Genomic DNA, 17,763 nt, shown 5'->3' on the forward strand with positions numbered 1-17,763 from the left:
TAGTACCTCGAAGTATCTTGGATGCCCCGAGTAGTCTCGGATGCTTAAGGTAAAGCTTGTTGCAAAGTTGGGCTGCAGCTGGTGCTAGGAGAAATAAAACGTGAGGGTGCCTGCTCATCAGCAGGGCTGACAGTCCCGTTAGCAGGGAGAGGTACGTGTAGCAGACATGCTTTTAATGGGGTGTAATGTAATGTCCTGTTGGTGTGTGATTCACGGCTGCTATTTTCACAGTGCTGCCTTAGAAGCAGATGCTTGTTGGAGAAAGCAGTGCTTCTTGTTGAAACCAGCCTTGATATTCAGTGTTACACAGTGGGAATTTGTGTGGGCAGTGGGAAAGGGAACAATGGTATGTCCCTTGGAATGTGTTGTCTGCACACTTAAAATGACGTGGAGAAATATTGAACTCAAGAATGTGTGTGTCTGTGTATAGAAAAGGCTCCTTTTAAAAGCAGGCGGCTATTTCTGCTCATGGTGTTGGGAATGCTGAGCTCTTGAGCTTGCAGGCAGTATCTGTCAACTGCTTTTCTGGCTGGAGCCGTGTCTGAGCCTTGTGTTCATGACTGACCCTTGTGGAATATACTTTACTGACAATATACTATACTGAAAATATATAAAAATGTAGATGTGTGTATGCATGATTAGTGTCAGTTAATACTGCCTTAATTCAGCAGGAAGGCCATTTTACAGTGCTTGCCAACCGATGAGCGTGCACAGGTGTTACGGCTTCTGTTGGTGGCCGTACAACCAGGCTGGTGGGACAGCTGAGGTACAGCACCTTCCCCATAGCTGGAATGCTGTGAGTGTATTTTCTGTCTTAAAGGATAGGAGAAAATAAAAATTTTTTTCAGCTTCTGAAAGTACTGGTGAAATGCCAGCTCCTATGCTGGTAGATATTGGAAGTGTAGTTCTGTTCAGTCTGTAATCTTGAGTCTCTGGCAAAACAACTCGTCATTATTTCTGGTTGTGTTACTGTATGGGACAAGGCCCTGCATGTGCCCCTGCCCGATAGCAATGTTCACTAAGAGTTTTTGTGAATATTTACAGCACTAATCCTTGCTTGCTTTGGTGTGTTCAGTGAGAAGATTCGCATCAGCCATGACTTACAGTGTTTAAAGTATAACGGTATAGGGTTTTGCTGGGTAAAGATTCACAGGATGTTGGTGGCCATCAGTTTCCCTGTAAATAGTAATATAGTTATCCAGGTTTGGTTCAGAGTTAGGCCACGTGACTCTGATTAAAGAACTTCTGTAGTTGTGATATTTACTCATGGAGAACCCTTCAAGGTCACATGTTTACTCCTTGGCAAAATGGGGAACAAGTCTGCTTTTACAGCTCTTTCAGAGTTCAAGTATTAGCTGATATTGCCACCTAATGGCAAGAAGAGCAATTGTCAGCATATTAAGATGATTATTTCCCCCCCCCCCCCCCCCCTTTATACTTACTGTTTTTAGCCAGTCATGTCTGCTCTGGTTATATAAAAACAATTGTCAGGGAAACTTGAAATCTAGTGTTTTGTTTTGGTTCTCTTGCTAGTAACAGAGGACTTAAAGTCTATAAAATTGGTTTAAAAGACAACAAGTGATACTTGTCTTAAAATTGTCAGACTTCTGTGCTTTGCCTGACTGTTGCTTTATATTTTGGGTCAAGTATTGGTGCTTAAAAAAGAAGCCTCTTTTTACTGAGGGCGCAGTACAAAAGATCTGCCACTAATGAAGGTCTGCACATCACTCGTGGTATAACTGACCAGCTCTTATTAGGGGACCCCTCTAGGATAGTTTCAGCCCCAGCTGGGGTTTGGCACTAGAACTTGAGTAACTTAAGAGCATGTGCCCTGTTAGTGTTTCGGGAAAGCCCAATGTAAGATAGGTTAAGTATAATAGTTTTGCAAGACTTAGGCTGTTGTATTAAAATAGGCAGTAATGCTGTTTTGACAGAATAGCTTCTCATTTGGCTAAATGAGCAACTAAGTTAAAAAATGAGATTTAATTTTCAAGAAAATTTCCTAATAAAACTTAACTTCTTCAATTGTAAATTACTGTGTGTGTGTTTATTCAAGTACATGACTTGTATCAAATGAGGTGCATTGTACTTAATAAACGTGGCCTGCAGATGGTATCACGGAAGGAGAAACACGTGTATTTCGACTGGCTGCCTGATTATCAGAGTAATGAATCATTTTAATTTACATATTTGTGTTCTGATTGTGTACCTGAGGTTTGGCACTAGTTGAAAGTTCCCCTAGTGACAGTTGGCTTACCATCAGGCAGCAGCCAATTAAGGAAAGCAGGGATTGACGTGAGCTCTTCTGTGAGGTAGGCTTCCTCCAACTGTGGGAAAACTGTGCCTGTGAACCTTGGGGCAATGCGGCTGTGATCTGCTCGAGGCCTTGAGCAGTTAAAGAGAGAACAGATAACACAGGAGAGGGTTGTTTTTCTCTCTGGTTTGTCTGAGCGTTTGGGAGTACTTTCTGTGTATGCTGTTATCGCTTAGCTTCTGTCTGTAATTCTGATCTGTGTAATTCTTTTCTACTAGAGAAGGGAAAAAGAAAAACTTCATACTGAGAAGCTGGGAGGCAGTCGAATATATGGCTCGTAGTTCATGCCGCTGTCGTACTAAGAATGCTCCTTAATGGGACTAGTAGTGCGAAAAAGTTTAATTCTTAACTGCATGTTTAGTGTGGGTTTGAATAAAAACACTGCTTTAGGGTTGATTGCTTGCACTATTGGTGACTGCAGGGAGGTTCCACCTCTTTAGACTGTGCTGAAAGGTTGCATGACTCTTTCAGGGTCTTTCGAGGATTTATCTTCTGTAGTATTTTTATTTTTGTTTTAAAAAGTAGCTTTAGGGAATTAATATTGACCTTTATCAAGTACTGAGGGATTGAGAAACTGTGACGATCTGGAGAACACCGTAACTTTGTTCAGGTGTCTGGATGACTCTTAAAGTACTTCAGGGTTGATACCTTTAATAAATAGAGTTCATACTGGGATTTAAATGTTTATTTGAAGGTGAAAATGCTTTCAAAATATTTTCATTACATTTAATAAAATCATAGAATCACAGAACGGTTTGGGTTGGAAGGGACCTTTAAAGCCCACTCAGTCCAACCCCCCTGACAGGAGCAGGGACATCTCCAACCAGATCAGGTTGCTCAGAGCCCTGTCCAACCTGGCCTGGAATGTTTCCAGGGATGGGGCGTCCACCGCCTCTCTGGGTAACCTGGGCCAGTGCTCCACCACCCTCAGTGTAAAAAAATTATTTCTTATGTCTTATCTGAATCTGTCCTCTTTCAGTTTAAAAGCATTACCCCTTGTACTAGTACGGTCCTTATGTAATTTTTGTCAAGAATACTTCACCTATGTGAAAGATATAATTTGTTAAATTCTTCATTACTCATACTCAATGGCTGACACAAACTTTCTTAATCATTTCTTAGCATGTAGTGATGTTGGCTAGAGGAATAACAAAAACTTAAGCAGCTTAATTTGCTTGTAATTGTTTTTTTCCAGGTGGCTTCTCAACTGTGTTTCTGGTACGTACCCATGGTGGAGTACGTTGTGCACTGAAACGGATGTATGTTAATAATGTGCCGGATCTCAACATATGCAAGAGAGAAATTACGATTATGGTAAGAAGCTTATTATTAGTAGCTGGAGAATGTATTAATTTGTAATACACATATGCCTCTTCAATGACAATAGCTTCTGGACCACCTTTTCACTTAACCTTGTGGTCCTGATTTTGCACTGTTAGTTTCAGAAACTAGTGCTGAGTTGAGGGTTGGTGTGTGAGCTTCTAAAGCAGTTGTAAAAAATGTATTTGGTTTTACAGTCAATTTGGTCAGTGTGTCTGGTTCCCAATCCAAAGGAACTTTTTGTAGTTCTGCAGTGGTAACTTAAATTTGCAAGGCCTCTGTGCGCTGCAGCTCTGTGAGCTGAGTGGTGCTGCTGGTGGCTTCCACAAGTGTTGTCATCTTGAGTTGGCGTAAGCACGCTCTTGAACGTTGCAGTCCAGTGTTGAGGTAACTGATAAGAGTGTGGCTGAGCTCCCCTACATCATCACAATTTCTGTGGTTTTTCAGCAGATGACTAGCAAATAAGGAGAAACTAGGGGGTTTAGTCAGGCACACTTGGGTTTATGATTACTTCACAGGTAAGGAAAATAAATTAGTTGCTGACCAGGAAACTTGAATTCATAAATGAATGTCTGGAAACTTGTGCTACCTTTTGTTTGCTAAAACTTTTCTGTGATCAAGTGTAACGCGCATTTTCTTTTTCAGAAAGAGTTGTCTGGGCACAAGAACATTGTGAGCTATTTGGATTGCGCTGTTAACTCTATAAGTGATAATGTTTGGGAGGTGCTCATTCTCATGGAGTACTGTCGAGGTAAGAGATAGCTCTTCAGTTTTCAGAGTAAATGCAGGGAAGATGTTTGTATTATTCATGTGGGAATTTTACTTAGAATTGTTCCCTTGATGTATAAGGTTAACATGCATATCTCACAGCTGGAATTCAATTAGTTCTTTTTGCTTTTCTGTTTGCATTGTTGCTGTTGAGGCACTGAGCTGCTGAACACTAAGAAGTCAGTTTCACATGGGTTTGTAATTAAGTATGATTAGAAACAGAGAAATCATTTGTATAAGTGTAAAGTGAAATTGTTCTGTTTGACTGTTTTTTTCTGCAGAGGTTTTATTTGCGGTAAAAACAGCAAACATGACAGCTTGTGCAACCTGTACCATAAGGAGCCAAAGGCTGTCTTGATGTACATTTTGGGGAAGGGAATAAGGAGTTAACTTGCAAACCCATGGCCACATTTTGACCCTCTACCCTGCTTGTATGGGTGGATTTCTTTATCCTTGTGTACGCTCAGTTCTGGCTCCCTATTGGTAGTGCTCTTTCCTTATTTATAGGGGTAAATAGCCACATGGATGTCAACTGTCAGATGACTTGACAGTGTTAGATTTCTATTTTTCAAAGCATCCTTATTTTGAAGGAACGCTTACCAAGGCCCTGCAGGTCTTGCTTCATTTATTAGTGTTAAGTGAGCATTATGGTGTCAAAAGCCTAGTATTATCTGGTAAAATTACTTCAAGAAGTAAGGAAATACTGGTTCTTGATCGCAGAAAGAAATCTATGAAGAGATAAGTGAGGTCTTTCTTGAAGGGTGGATTCAGGGCTCTTTGTTTTTCTACCCTTCTTTTTTTTTTTTAAAAAAAAAAATTGTCTCCCAGAAAGACAGAGAAAGTGTCTTGAATACGAATTAAACGGAACTTGGTTGGCTGACAGGGTTTTGGCTATGGATCTAAACGCAAGAGACACTTTTGAGGTAACAATTTTGTGTGATGGATGCTGCTTTGAGTTTGCAACATTTCGTCCCAAATGAATTTCAGTCTTGGGGTGGGTGGGGTTTTTTTGTTTTTGTTTTTTTTTTTCTTCAGTTGAAACAATAATGGTTCTGTCTGTGATGACAGAAGAGTGCATATTTGGAAAACCAGGTTTGTTTTATTTAAATACAGTGACTGGAAATCTTTCTTGCATCATATTTGTGAACTCTCTGCATATTAATAAGTCTTTACTTCTGTACGTGATAGTAATTACTAAAAAAAAAGGTTTGTCTGTGTAATGTGTTTTTTCCTGTAGCTGGTCAAGTTGTGAATCAGATGAATCAGCGTCTGCAGACAGGCTTTACTGAACCAGAAGTAATGAGAATATTTTGTGATACCTGTGAAGCTGTTGCCCGGTTACATCAGTGCAAAACACCTATAGTTCATCGGGACCTAAAGGTATGAACTTGAGACAAAGGAACGTCTGCATTAAAATCCATTATCTACTCAAAAAGGATTGACAATATAGGTGGTGTTTCACTAAGACTGACTTCTAGGTAGGGAAGCACTTTGCTGTTGGTGGAGCAGTAGACAGAGGGATTGAGAACATGACACATCACGTATTGCTGATGCCGAGTCTATCAGTTGATATTTCTGGAAACTGTCCTGTTAGTGTGGGAGAATGTGTAGTAACAGTTAACCTGGAAATTAATGGAATTATTTCTGTCTAGCGTTTCTGTGTCTTGATTTCCTTTCCAGGTGGAGAATATATTGTTAAACGATAGTGGAAACTATGTTCTCTGTGATTTCGGCAGTGCCACTAACAAATACCTTAATCCTCAAAAAGATGGTGTTAATGTGGTTGAAGAAGAAATTAAAAAGTAAGTTCACTTTTAAGTGGCCTACCGTAAGCAATGTGTGTGCTACTAGGAAACTCCATGTATTATTGTGCAGTGTGTGTGGATCTTATTAATCTGAATTGAACTTAATGGTTGGATTTGAACTCAGGTTGACATAAGTATAGTGAAACAGCGGAACTACTTGTAACATAGATTTCTCACATTTACTCAGATTGTTTTAGCCAAACTGAGACTCTTCACAATAAAAATGTTGGGGAAAAAAGCATGCTGTTTTGAAATTGAAATTAAATTGAAATTAAAATGAAATTAAAAATGTTCAAAATGAAATAAAAAGCATGCTGTTTTGAAATTGAAATTAAATTGAAATTAAAATGAAATTTAAAATGTTCAAAATGAAATAAAAAGCATGCTGTTTTGAAATTGAAATTAAATTGAAATTAAAATGAAATTTAAAATGTTCAAAATGAAATAAAAAGCATGCTGTTTTGAAATTGAAATTAAATTGAAATTAAAATGAAATTTAAAATGTTCAAAATGAAATAAAAAGCATGCTGTTTTGAAATTGAAATTAAATTGAAATTAAAATGAAATTTAAAATGTTCAAAAATATCTGACTACTGGCCATTTTAGGAGTTTGATATTTTAAATTTGTGCTATTTTAATACAGTTAGTAGGAGAGAAGAAGACTGATGTAAATAAGAATTGGAATAGATATGCGTAGAACCTTATTTACAGAGTAAGGTCTATGTTTATTCTCGTAGAAGTTCAAATATTATACTGATCATCCTTTATCACAGGCACACTCTTGAAAACATGTTTTAGTTTGGATTTGCCCCTGCAGGCTGACTGCTGTAGAGGGAAAAATACAGATTAATTGTTCTCAAGTTACATAGCGAGACTTTTTTCTTTTTTTTTTTTTTTTTTTTTTTTCCCAGCTCTGAAAAATGCTTTGACTACTACCAGTTTAGTAATTATTTTGAGATTTTAGTTTTTAGAAGTCTGTATTCTGTATGTTTCAATATGCCATAGGGAAGACTCTTGCATGACTCTTACATTACGTCTTTCAAATGACTGGTTATTGCAGTATTTAAGCACAGTGACTCCTTCAAAAGTACATGTGCTGGGGAAATAATAATTTTTAGCTGACCTAATATTTATTCTTGTGGACGATAATTTTAAGTTACGACTACAAATATTCTTTGTGATGCTGCAAATGCAGTAAATAACTTGCATTGCGTAAGATGATTCGAGGTGCGTATCTGAAACTTGGGTGTGAGTGGTGTGTGCATGGTAGGTGCAGGAAAACACACTTTCGGTTCTGAGGCACACTTTTCATCGATATCCTGTTTATTATGTGCCACTAGGTATACAACACTATCATACAGGGCTCCCGAAATGATCAACCTTTATGGAGGAAAATCAATTACTACCAAGGCAGATATCTGGGTAAGCAAGAAATCTGGTACTGCGAAATATGGAACTAAATAAAGGGGGGATAGGGAGGAAGTTAAAAGCAGCACTGACTAAGAAACTAATTCTTGGAAAAGGAAATATGTAATGTCTTTTGTAAATAAAGTGAATGCTATGTGTGCTAATCATGTTAAGGGGAACATGGTTTAGAATTTTTTCCCTTTTTGTCAGCTGAGACTTGCTGCTTGCTAGTCACCAGTGAGTTCTCATGGAAATCTGTTGGCAGCATGATAAGGCAAGATGTTTTGATTAGGTGATGTGCGGTGAGGTAAATGAAGACTAAATTCAGCTGAAACGCTCGTGGTATCTGTGGGTGATGTGGCAGTGTGAATGCAGCTCTTGGGGTATGCTCTTATTTTGGTTGTTTGTTGTCTAACACAGGAGGCAATGGGAAAGCCTTTTTAGAGCTGCTTTATATATCAGCTTGTCACATCAACAGAGCATTTCACAATGTAGCTTCTACATAACAGTGCAAGCATCAGCTATAGCTAGTTTGTTTCTTGCTGGTGCTGCTTAATTGTGTAAAAGGCTTACTTTCATCCCTTTACGGTTCCGGTATTTGTTTTTTACAGGCACTTGGCTGCTTGCTGTATAAACTCTGTTTCTTTTCACTTCCCTTTGGAGAAAGTCAAGTTGCTATTTGCGATGGAAGCTTTACTGTTCCGGATAACTCCCGATACTCTCATAGTATACACTGTTTAATAAGTAAGTATCTGGGCAGCACGGCAATTCTTTTGCCTTGTTAATCAAACAAAACACAGAAGATCCTGCTACTGTAGGCGAGTGACTCAGATGGGCAGTGCAGACTGGCTGGGTTCTTGAGCGAACAATGGGAGTTGCTCTGGGCTACCATCTGTCTTGCATCTCCTGCTCTTGCCCTTGGAAGGAGGCTTGCTTATCCTTTTGCTCAACAGAGGACTGTGCCACAGGGCACGGAACTGAGGTGCTGGCCTAGAGAGGAATTTCAGAAACCTAGAGAAATCCCCTTTGACACGGCACTAAAACTGAGCCAGATGAGTGAAGTACGAACAAGTATTCCTTCTGGCCATTGGACAAGTTAAAATCGGCTACTGTATTCTGGGCATTGAGTGGATGAGTTGATGATAACTTCAGGTTTGAAACAGAATAAAACAGTGTTAAGATCTGCTAGACGAAATTGTGCCTCTCAACTTAGAGCTTTGTTGGAGTTAAAATAACTTTTTTGGTTTTTTGGGAGGCATGGATGAATTTCCCGCCCCCCTTACGTGGCCATAAACGGCACAGGAATAAGAGGAACATAAAGAGTAGCTCTTAATTTATTCATAGTTCCTTTTTGCTTTTAAGTGTGCATTTCCTGTGGAATGTCAGACTGTCGATAGTATTTTCTGTCAAAGTTAGACAGTTGTGTTTAGATAAATTAGAAGTGCAAGTTTAGAAACATAAATGTACTGAGATTAATTGCACTGCAGGGAATTTTTAGTAGTTTTGTGGTTTACAACAGAACAAAATGCTGATAGTTGATACAACCCAAAGTGTTGGGCATGAACTCTGGCAAAAGTTTGAAAGCACAGAGTATGAAGCGAAGCGTTGGCCGACAACAAGCTCTGAGGCTGGCGATTAGTCTGTGATGCAGGAACAGAGATAGAGAATCTAATATTTACAGGAATAATGAGTATTTTCAGTTGTGTTGGCTTTCAGCTTTGAGCAGGTTAACTTGCAAGAGTGTGACTGACAATGTGAGAACTTCAGAAAGCTTGCATAGGAGCTCTTAGAGTGTATTTCTAAGTTAAGAATGCGTTGACTACATAGTGTATACTTGTATATAATGGGAAATACCAAATCCAGACTATATTTTGAGCACACATTCGTAATTGAGAAATAGCAGTTACCGCGGTGCACATTTAGCTTCTGAAAATACTTAGTAACTGACAAAATAAGATTAATTTTCTAGTTATTAAATGCTTTTCTCTATGTCATAGTGCTACTTTTAGAAGAGTAGGAGTTTTAATCCTGTCTCTTTATAAGTATGAATGCTGATGAATTGAGATTCAATGAACTACTGTGCTAAGACAAGCATTACTGGCAAGGAATTATGTCTGGGGGGGAAGAATCTCGTAATGTAAACTTCCCTTCTTTCCATTTGGAGTGGAAGCCAAAAAAAAAAGCTGCACTTGGTCATAAAAGGTATTTTAGGGACTTCTGGCTTCAGCTCAGCTCTTTTCCAAGGCAGTGTGGGGAGAGTGACAAGCTGAATATTCTCCACCGCATAAACCTAATAATTCAAAATCAGGGCACAGGAGTCATTTCATAAGGGTTCTGTTTCCACTTAACGGTGCTGTCGCTGTTAATTTAAATCGTCTTTATTTTGTGAAACCTATTAAAAATAAAACTTGCTGTGAACTATATTGGCCATGAAATAATGGCTTTGAGCAGGACTGTAAGATCTATCTAAAATTAAATTAACTAAAAAAAAAAAAATGAAATTCAAGTTTTTTTCCAAAATATTGTTGAAGGTTGGCTGGACTACTAAACAGTTCTGAAAATGTAGCTCAATGTTCTCATCAAAACTGAGAACTTAAATTTTCATAGGTTGTTCATTCTCTTTGTAGCTGGACGTATTATTACAGGCTTCACTTGTTTAGAAAATCTTTCACTGTTTATTTAGATTTTTCAGTTGTTTAGGCCAAGTGTCCTGATTACACATTCTGTATCATGTATTTATATATACACAATACAAAGCCACTTTTTTTCTTGAAAAACACCAAACCTTCTACTTTTGGAAGCTAATGTTTGACATCAGAATTTGTGTCTTGTCAGGAAAAAGACCTTTTATTCATGGAACTATATTTTTTAACTTAGGAAAGTGTGCGTAGCCAACTAAACTTGCAAGACAAAAGATGATGTAGAACCTTAGCGTGATGCAGTTAGGTAGATCTGTGAATCTTATGTTAACTACACGGAATTTCATATTAACCCTAGAGTTGGTTTTATGCTGTTTCCTCTCTGAGTTATTTATTACTAGTTCAGTTTAGCTACTCTTTCCATAACTGAGTGCCAAAATGTCAAACAGCATACATCACCTCCGATTATATTTGACCTTAGAAACTGTTTGACTTGACAAACAGTATTAAAAATAAAAAAAACCAAGAAACCAAAAAGACCAAAAAACCTCAACATATCAATAAAAATGACTCTTAATGGGCTAAACTCATCTGGCGGAGCTGCTGGTTTTCCTCTTGTTGGTAGCACGCTGTCTCAGCAGGCTTTTTGACAGCCAACAGTGCTAACTTGGTCTCACCAATTTTTGCAGGATATATGCTTGAACCTGATCAAGAACAGAGACCTGATATCTTTCAGGTATCTTACTTTGCCTTTAAACTTGCCAAAAAGGATTGTCCAGTGTCTAACATGAATGTAAGTAGTCTTTAATTTTACTACATTTTCAGTGTATTTTGGAGGTAGCATTGAGAAAAGTCTATCAAATCGGCTGAGAAAAACTATTTCTACATAAACCTTGTTCCTAAATTCAAAACATAGAGCAGAGAATACTTAAAGTTGCAATGGCATACATGCAATGTTAGCTCTCTAAACAAAACATAGTTTAATCTGGAGGATATATATTAATGAATTATGTTAGTACTGCACCGATTCCTGACTTGTAGTTTTAACCATTACTAATCTCTTGTGTCTATACAGTTAGTAGGAAATATACTAGAGAACTTCACCTTGTTCACAATAGAAGGTTTAATGTTGCAGCTGTGGTGTCAGTAACATTTATGTGCGCTCAGTGAATGCGAGTGCTGCTTTTTGGAAACCTAGGTTAAAAAAAAATTGGAAAACCTTGTAATACTTAGTGTTTGTAGGCGAAGGCTGAATTTCAAGTGGTTTGAATGCTTTTGCATTGTGCTATTGCAGTGTGTGATTAGGAGATGCGATAATTATACTTTGCCTTGAATACTTTGTCCTGAAAAGTGGACAAGTATATAACTTTATCTGGACATGACATAATTTGGGAATTTACGGTATTACTCATTGGAGGAGCAGTATCAGCTCACTCAGGTGACTTGACAATATGTCTGTTTCTTGGATTTTTTTTTTTTTTTTATTGTTCCCCTGTAGATAAAAATTCTATGCTTGCTTGACCATTTGCCCTGTGACAGACATAAAGTAAAAGTGCCTGGAGCATTCTTAAAAAGTGAAGATGGTTTTTGTGGGTTGTGGGGTGGTTTTTGTTTTTTTGTTTTGTTTTATGGCTCATTGCCCCCCCCCCCCCCCCCCCCCGACTGTTAGAACAGCAGTAAGAGCAGCAGTCTATGGCCTGATTTCTGTTGCTGTGGATTTGTTGCTTTTCTCTGGTAGTGCTTGCCCCTCTAGCACCCAGGTTTGTCTTAAAGAGAAGCAGCACAAAAATGTCTGCATGAACTCCCTGACCTGTCCCCTTGAAGCTTCATGAGCATTTAAGAAGGACCATTGTAGGCTATAAGAGAGGCTGACTGAGTGCAGAACACTGTCTTTGACAGCAGCTGATTTTTTCAAGGGAAAGTCAAATGTATGCCTGTCTACCTCTTTACCAGACTCTTGAGTAATTCCCATACTGGTGGTAGTCTTCAGAAGCAGGATCTGATAATTGATAACTCTACTATTTGTGACCATATATAGATTTGCCTTCTTTACTGTACGTAAGGAGGTAGTGCATGCATAATTAGAGGTAGTCTTCCTCCTCCCTCCCCCAAAATTGCCACTTGCCTTGCTGAAATGCAGTTTAGGTGAAAGGTAATTCATTCAGGCATTGAAGTGAGATGAGGATAAGTTAGAGGACCGTAGAAGCTTAGATGCTGCGTGGTTTTCTGGAACCTCTGTTGCAATGGAAGAGCTGAGTGGACTAAAAAACTTCTTTCATCCAAAGGTTAAACTTAGTTTTAGTTATTAAACTTGCGACTAAATTAAGTCTGTTTTGTGCAGTTACAAAGGAACACTTGGAGAAAACATTTCACTTTATTGTTGATAGTCGGTAGGATGTTAATGAAGTGAAGTAATTGACAGAACAGTCAGACCAGGAATGTTTTTGTTTCACTTAAGCAACACATAAGAGAACATAAAGGTACAATTAAATTAAAACACTTTTGATCTACAGCCATGTAAGTGAGTTCTGCATGAAGCCTTGTAACATGAAAAAATTGAACCCAGGTATTCCTCTTCAATATGTAATGATTTTTTTCTTTCAGGATTTCGTTTTTTTAATTTATTCAAATTTATTTTTCCCAAGAACTCTCCTGTCCCTTCAACTCTTCCTGAACCCATGACAGCTAGTGAGGCAGCTGCTAGAAAAAGCCAAATAAAAGCAAGGTGAGCAGTGGATGCGGCTTTACTTTTTTTCAGCTAATGTTGTTAAGCTACATGTTTGTATAAAATCTGTTTTCATATGCTTGTTAAAAAAAATTCATCTTAGTAGCAGTCGTCATTAGGGTAGATAAACTGCAATTCTCCGAGCTTCAAGTCTTTCTGGATTCCTCTCCGTTGCCTTTTTTTTTTTTTTGTTTTTGTATTGACAATCCATCAGGAGAAACTGAGAGCCTCTTCCATGGTGGAATAAGTAAGTGCTAGCAGTCTGTATCTGATCTGCTTTGTTTTTTCCTGGTGCGATGAGTGAATTTTGAAATAAAATGTTTTAGTGGCAGGTGAGGGTAATATGGTACAGATAAACTGTTCTTAGTCTTATTCAAATCTGTAGATCTAATCTGATTGATGAAGGTAAATGAATTTTGTGCTTGCGAAATTCCCATTTTTATACCAAAACTCTTCCCTTTTTTTTTTTTTTTTAACTTGTTAATAAAAAGAAACCCAAAACTTCAAGAATTCCTGTTCATGCTTTTTAGTTCTGCTGTGGGTAATGGTGTATGCTTAATGATAATGCTGGAAGAATTCTTTACACTTGTATTTGTTGTTGATGGAAATTGTTTGGGTTTTGAATCTACCAGCATGTGTGACTTAGGTACTTTATATTCAACTGTAATTGTCGGCTCTATTTGAACTCTGGCTTCACTAGCCTGTTGTGAGTGAGAAGCAATTGAATGTGCTCATCTGAGCTGTGTTCGAGCTGTGTGTGTCATGTCTGTGCCATTTTAGAGTAATGGCGTCATCTGGACGTGGTTGCTTCTGCTGCACCTGCTGTCAGTTGGTAGCGTGCAAGTTGGAGGGCCAGCGTAGAGTATCGATAGAATAATGTTTTTAACTCCAGCTAAATCTGCTAGATGTTAGTATGGAGTTTAATAGTTCTTCATGAACAATATTTTCTGGATGGCCCAAAGTTAGAGCAAGTTAAGGCAGATGAAGTTGCAATAAATGATGGTAGAAACTAGTACGAGGTGTTAGGTACTGGAGCTCAGATGGTGAATTAGTGTTTTGAAGCAGTTGAACAGTTTTTAAAAAATGCGTGTATTATAACCCAATAACGAGATTAAAGCCCAAAAGTACTTTGGTTTTGAACATCTTTGTTACCCTGGCAGACTACTGGACAGCTCTGAAGTACCGCAGGGAAGACGCAAATATTTTGAGCCTTTTATGGGTATTATAACTGCTAGAGGCTGAATCTCTAACAACAAGAAATGAATTGGCTTAACAGATAAGATTTTTCTTATTTGTCTGTAAGAACAGTATCCAGATCTCTAGTCATACAATTGCTGACTCAAGCACTGCACATAACTTTTCTTCAGCTCACAGTAGCGAGTGAAGCTTCTACAGAGAAATTTCATCTGGTCTCCTTGGGAATAAGGCTGTTGTATGGCTCCTTAAGGGTGGTCTGTCGCAGTCGAATATCCTATGGCTGCAGTGGGTGTTGAGTGGAATTTTAGGGAGCAAATTTTAGGGCATTGAAATCTAGTTCAGAGGTAGAGCAGCCCATGGTTAAGACACAATTGAGCTGTTAAGAGATGTATTGTGTCTAATTTGAAGAAGAAACCATCTTTTTTTTTTAATCAAGTCTCTTCTACGGGAAACTTGCCTTTTCAGGATAACAGATACTGTTGGACCAACAGAAACCTCAATTGCACCGCGTCAAAGACCAAAGGCCAATTCAAGCACCGCCACTTCTGGTGTGCTGACCATCCACAGCTCAGCAACTCCAGTCAAAGTACAAGTTCCTGGTGAATTAGGTAATCGTGTGCAAAAAGGTAACTTAACAAAGTTTAAGGATGATCTCAAGTAAATGAAGAATGAATCTTTTATTTCTTCTTGCTCTGGTGCAGATAACACTTAAGAGTCATGTTTATCTGCTTTTTTTATATGCCAAAATCCAATTCTTCAACCTTTCTGAAAGACTAGATATGCGAGTAGTAAGTTTGACCAGGTGCCATAGAAATTAAAGGCAAGTTAATGAGAAGTGAAGGTATTATTTCATTTTGCTTAACACTGATCTTGAAAGAACTTGCCTGCTGTGGACTGTGAGTGAAGTCCATGCTTGCTTTTGATGTTCAAATAAATCACTAAAAGCACTGAGCTCTTTCGTAACAAACTGCTTTCATTATAATAGGAAAAATATTTTCCCTGAGCCTCAATAAGTCATGAGATATCAACAGTGTGTTGGTATTATTTATAGGCTGGAATCATGTAAAAACTTCACTTTTCTAATGATTGACTGAAGCGTGCAGTGGGGGGTAACAGAGGAGTAACCGAGGGAGACTCAATTGAGTGAAAAGGGTTTTCAATAAATCCTTTGTGAGTTTTTCTTAATCTTGTTAAAGAAGCGTTATAGCAGAGATAAATATTTCATTAAATAGTTTTCTTTTATGTGTTGAATACTTTCCTAGTTAAACTTGGATGTGATGTGTCTATTACAGTACAGGAGGAGTAGTTTCAGGGGCACTATTGGGAAAGCCTCCAGTCAAAAGGTGGCTGAGAATGTTTGTGTCCCCGGTGTAAACAACTTCACTAGACAGGATCCAAATAATGTCCAACTTAGAAAGCTTTTCCTGTTATGACAAGGAACAGATCATTCCTGGGTACTTCAGAGTATGAATGCAGTGTGCTAGAGAGAGGGATTTACTTTAGTTACAGCTTACCTAAAAGGCTGCAAAAACAATTGAATGGTGAAATTAATCAGATGTTCTCTTTAAGGGAATTTGACAGAGTGAGCCAATAGTTCCTTTGGGGGAAAAAAAAAAGAAACTGTATGTGTTGTATGCTTACAAAAGTGTATGCCTTGAGGGTTAGGGTTTGAGACAGCAAAAGGTACAACTTAAGTGCTAGTAAAGCAGAAGTCTTGAACCCAGCTTGCTTTGTTGTGAGACCAAAGGAAGCTTCTCGCATCTTGTAAGCAGGAATTGTGCATGGGCAGACCTGGAAGTATTTTTAGAGAAGTGGGCTTAGTATCTACCAGCTGTACTAGCTATCTGGGTGGGAAGGGAAGTCTATCAGCTGCTTCACGTTGAAGTGTTAAATCAAGAGGTTAATTGGCAGGGAGCTCTCTGGCTGAAGTTTAGAGATCAGTATGTCAATAGCATTGTCTGAATATTGCAGGAACCACGAGAGCAGGGAATGGACAAGAAATTCTGCAGTCCCAAGGGAGCAGCCCGCACCCCCCGCAGCAGAACAGGGTTCTCCAGCAGCTGCAGCAGGGCGACTGGAGGCTGCAACAGCTGCACCACTTGCACCACCAGCAGCAGCAGCCTGCGATTCAGGATGCTTACCTGCAGCAGGTACAAGTCCAGTCTGTTAGACAGGTTTTCAAGAGATGCATGTTATGTTTATTAATAACACTTGGACTCACGTGCTAGTTAAACACTTCTGGTGTTGTTGCCTGGTTTTTTTCCTGCTAGGAGAGAGAGAAAGGGATTGTGGCTTCTGCTTCTTCTTTTTACCTTGGATTTGTCTCTTCATAGACCCTGTAGTACTTATCTTGGAATGTTGTTTCTTTGTGCTATCTTGTTTTTGCAGTTTGACCTCGAATCCCAGCTTGCTTTGAGCCACAACTGTGTGGCCCCAATGGGGGTTTTGTGTTCGTGTAAATGTGCTTGAGATAAATATGAGGAATTATCTAAGTGATGATGCTATGCTTGCAGTAGCTGGTTGTACATATACCATCTGGGTAGTGTTTTTGCAGTTTCTCTTTTCTTCTTTTTTTTCTTGGTCAGTGAAGAGCTTTCTTTTTTGCAGTTGTTCTGTCCGCCCAGGTTTTTCATGGATACCATGTCTCCTAACACTGTTGAGCTTGTGTTTCGTCAAGTGTAATTGCTTGAGGTGCATAGCATCAATAACTGTAAACGTAAAGGAAGAGCATCTACGTCAGACAATAACTTTGAGATCCTGTCCAAGACTATTGCTGCTATTCTCTTTTTTTCCCCTGTTGAGACATGTTATTCTATAAAGCACAGGTCATTTATTTTACACAGGGGCTCAGCACTGGTGAAAATTGCAAAAGCTGAGATGTTAATTGGCCTGTCTTAAAAAAGGCAGTGCTGAGTATGTAGTCTAATTTTTTGTTAAACAGGCTGGTATTAATTGGGGGGAAAAAAAAAAGTGGAGAAGCTTCTAAACACAGTAATGAAAATGCAGTGAGTGAATTGCAGCCTGATTCTTGCTTATGTGATGTCTTAATTCAAAAACGTTGTTTAGTGGTGGAAGTGATATTTTAATTGAAGTTTTTTCTAAATATCTGGATATCTCTAAAGGGGAGATCATGACTTCTTAAAGCTATTTTCTTGTTTTTGACTACAGTATCAACAAGCACTGCACCAGCAGATGGTCCAACAGCAGCTGTTGATGCAGTCTGTGTACCAGCAGCAACCTTCCCAATCTCAGTATCCTGCTATGGTATGTCAAGAATGGAACATAGATGGTACAGCCTTAAAATACATGCTGTGTTTGTCAGTCTGTTGTGAAGATGGGCTAAGAGAAGCTTGTGAGTAGTTTTGATGAGCCGAGGACATGGTAAATAGTGTCAAGTTTAGCGCTGAAAATGATACTGCCGGGGGCGGGGGGTAATCCAAACTTGGTTGTGAAAACTCCTCTGGAGTTGCACTTTTGTCTCAGGTGGCTTATGTTCTAAACTTCATGATGGAGTAATATTCATTTAAAACATAGTTGATGCTTAATGTTTCCAGTAGTGACCACAGCAACAGATGTATGTTATGCTAC

At 38.6% G+C, this 17,763-nt stretch overlaps 1 protein-coding gene across 1 annotated transcript in view; it reads left to right on the forward strand.

Moving 5' to 3' along the window:
• BMP2K (BMP2 inducible kinase) overlaps positions 1-17,763 on the forward strand; it is a 54,864-nt gene that overhangs the window by 14,255 nt on the left and 22,846 nt on the right. The window contains exons 2-12 of the mRNA XM_086746469.1: positions 3,510-3,628; positions 4,280-4,385; positions 5,640-5,782; positions 6,083-6,204; positions 7,548-7,629; positions 8,226-8,358; positions 10,943-11,046; positions 12,899-12,978; positions 14,641-14,801; positions 16,147-16,325; positions 17,344-17,439. Of these exons, the coding sequence (XP_086602595.1) occupies positions 3,510-3,628; positions 4,280-4,385; positions 5,640-5,782; positions 6,083-6,204; positions 7,548-7,629; positions 8,226-8,358; positions 10,943-11,046; positions 12,899-12,978; positions 14,641-14,801; positions 16,147-16,325; positions 17,344-17,439 (1,325 nt within the window). The remainder of the gene's footprint in view (positions 1-3,509; positions 3,629-4,279; positions 4,386-5,639; positions 5,783-6,082; positions 6,205-7,547; positions 7,630-8,225; positions 8,359-10,942; positions 11,047-12,898; positions 12,979-14,640; positions 14,802-16,146; positions 16,326-17,343; positions 17,440-17,763) is intronic.

This window comes from Chlamydotis macqueenii, chromosome 4 (genome assembly GCF_036417535.1).
Source record: "Chlamydotis macqueenii isolate bChlMac1 chromosome 4, bChlMac1.mat, whole genome shotgun sequence".
NCBI lineage: Eukaryota > Metazoa > Chordata > Aves > Otidiformes > Otididae > Chlamydotis > Chlamydotis macqueenii.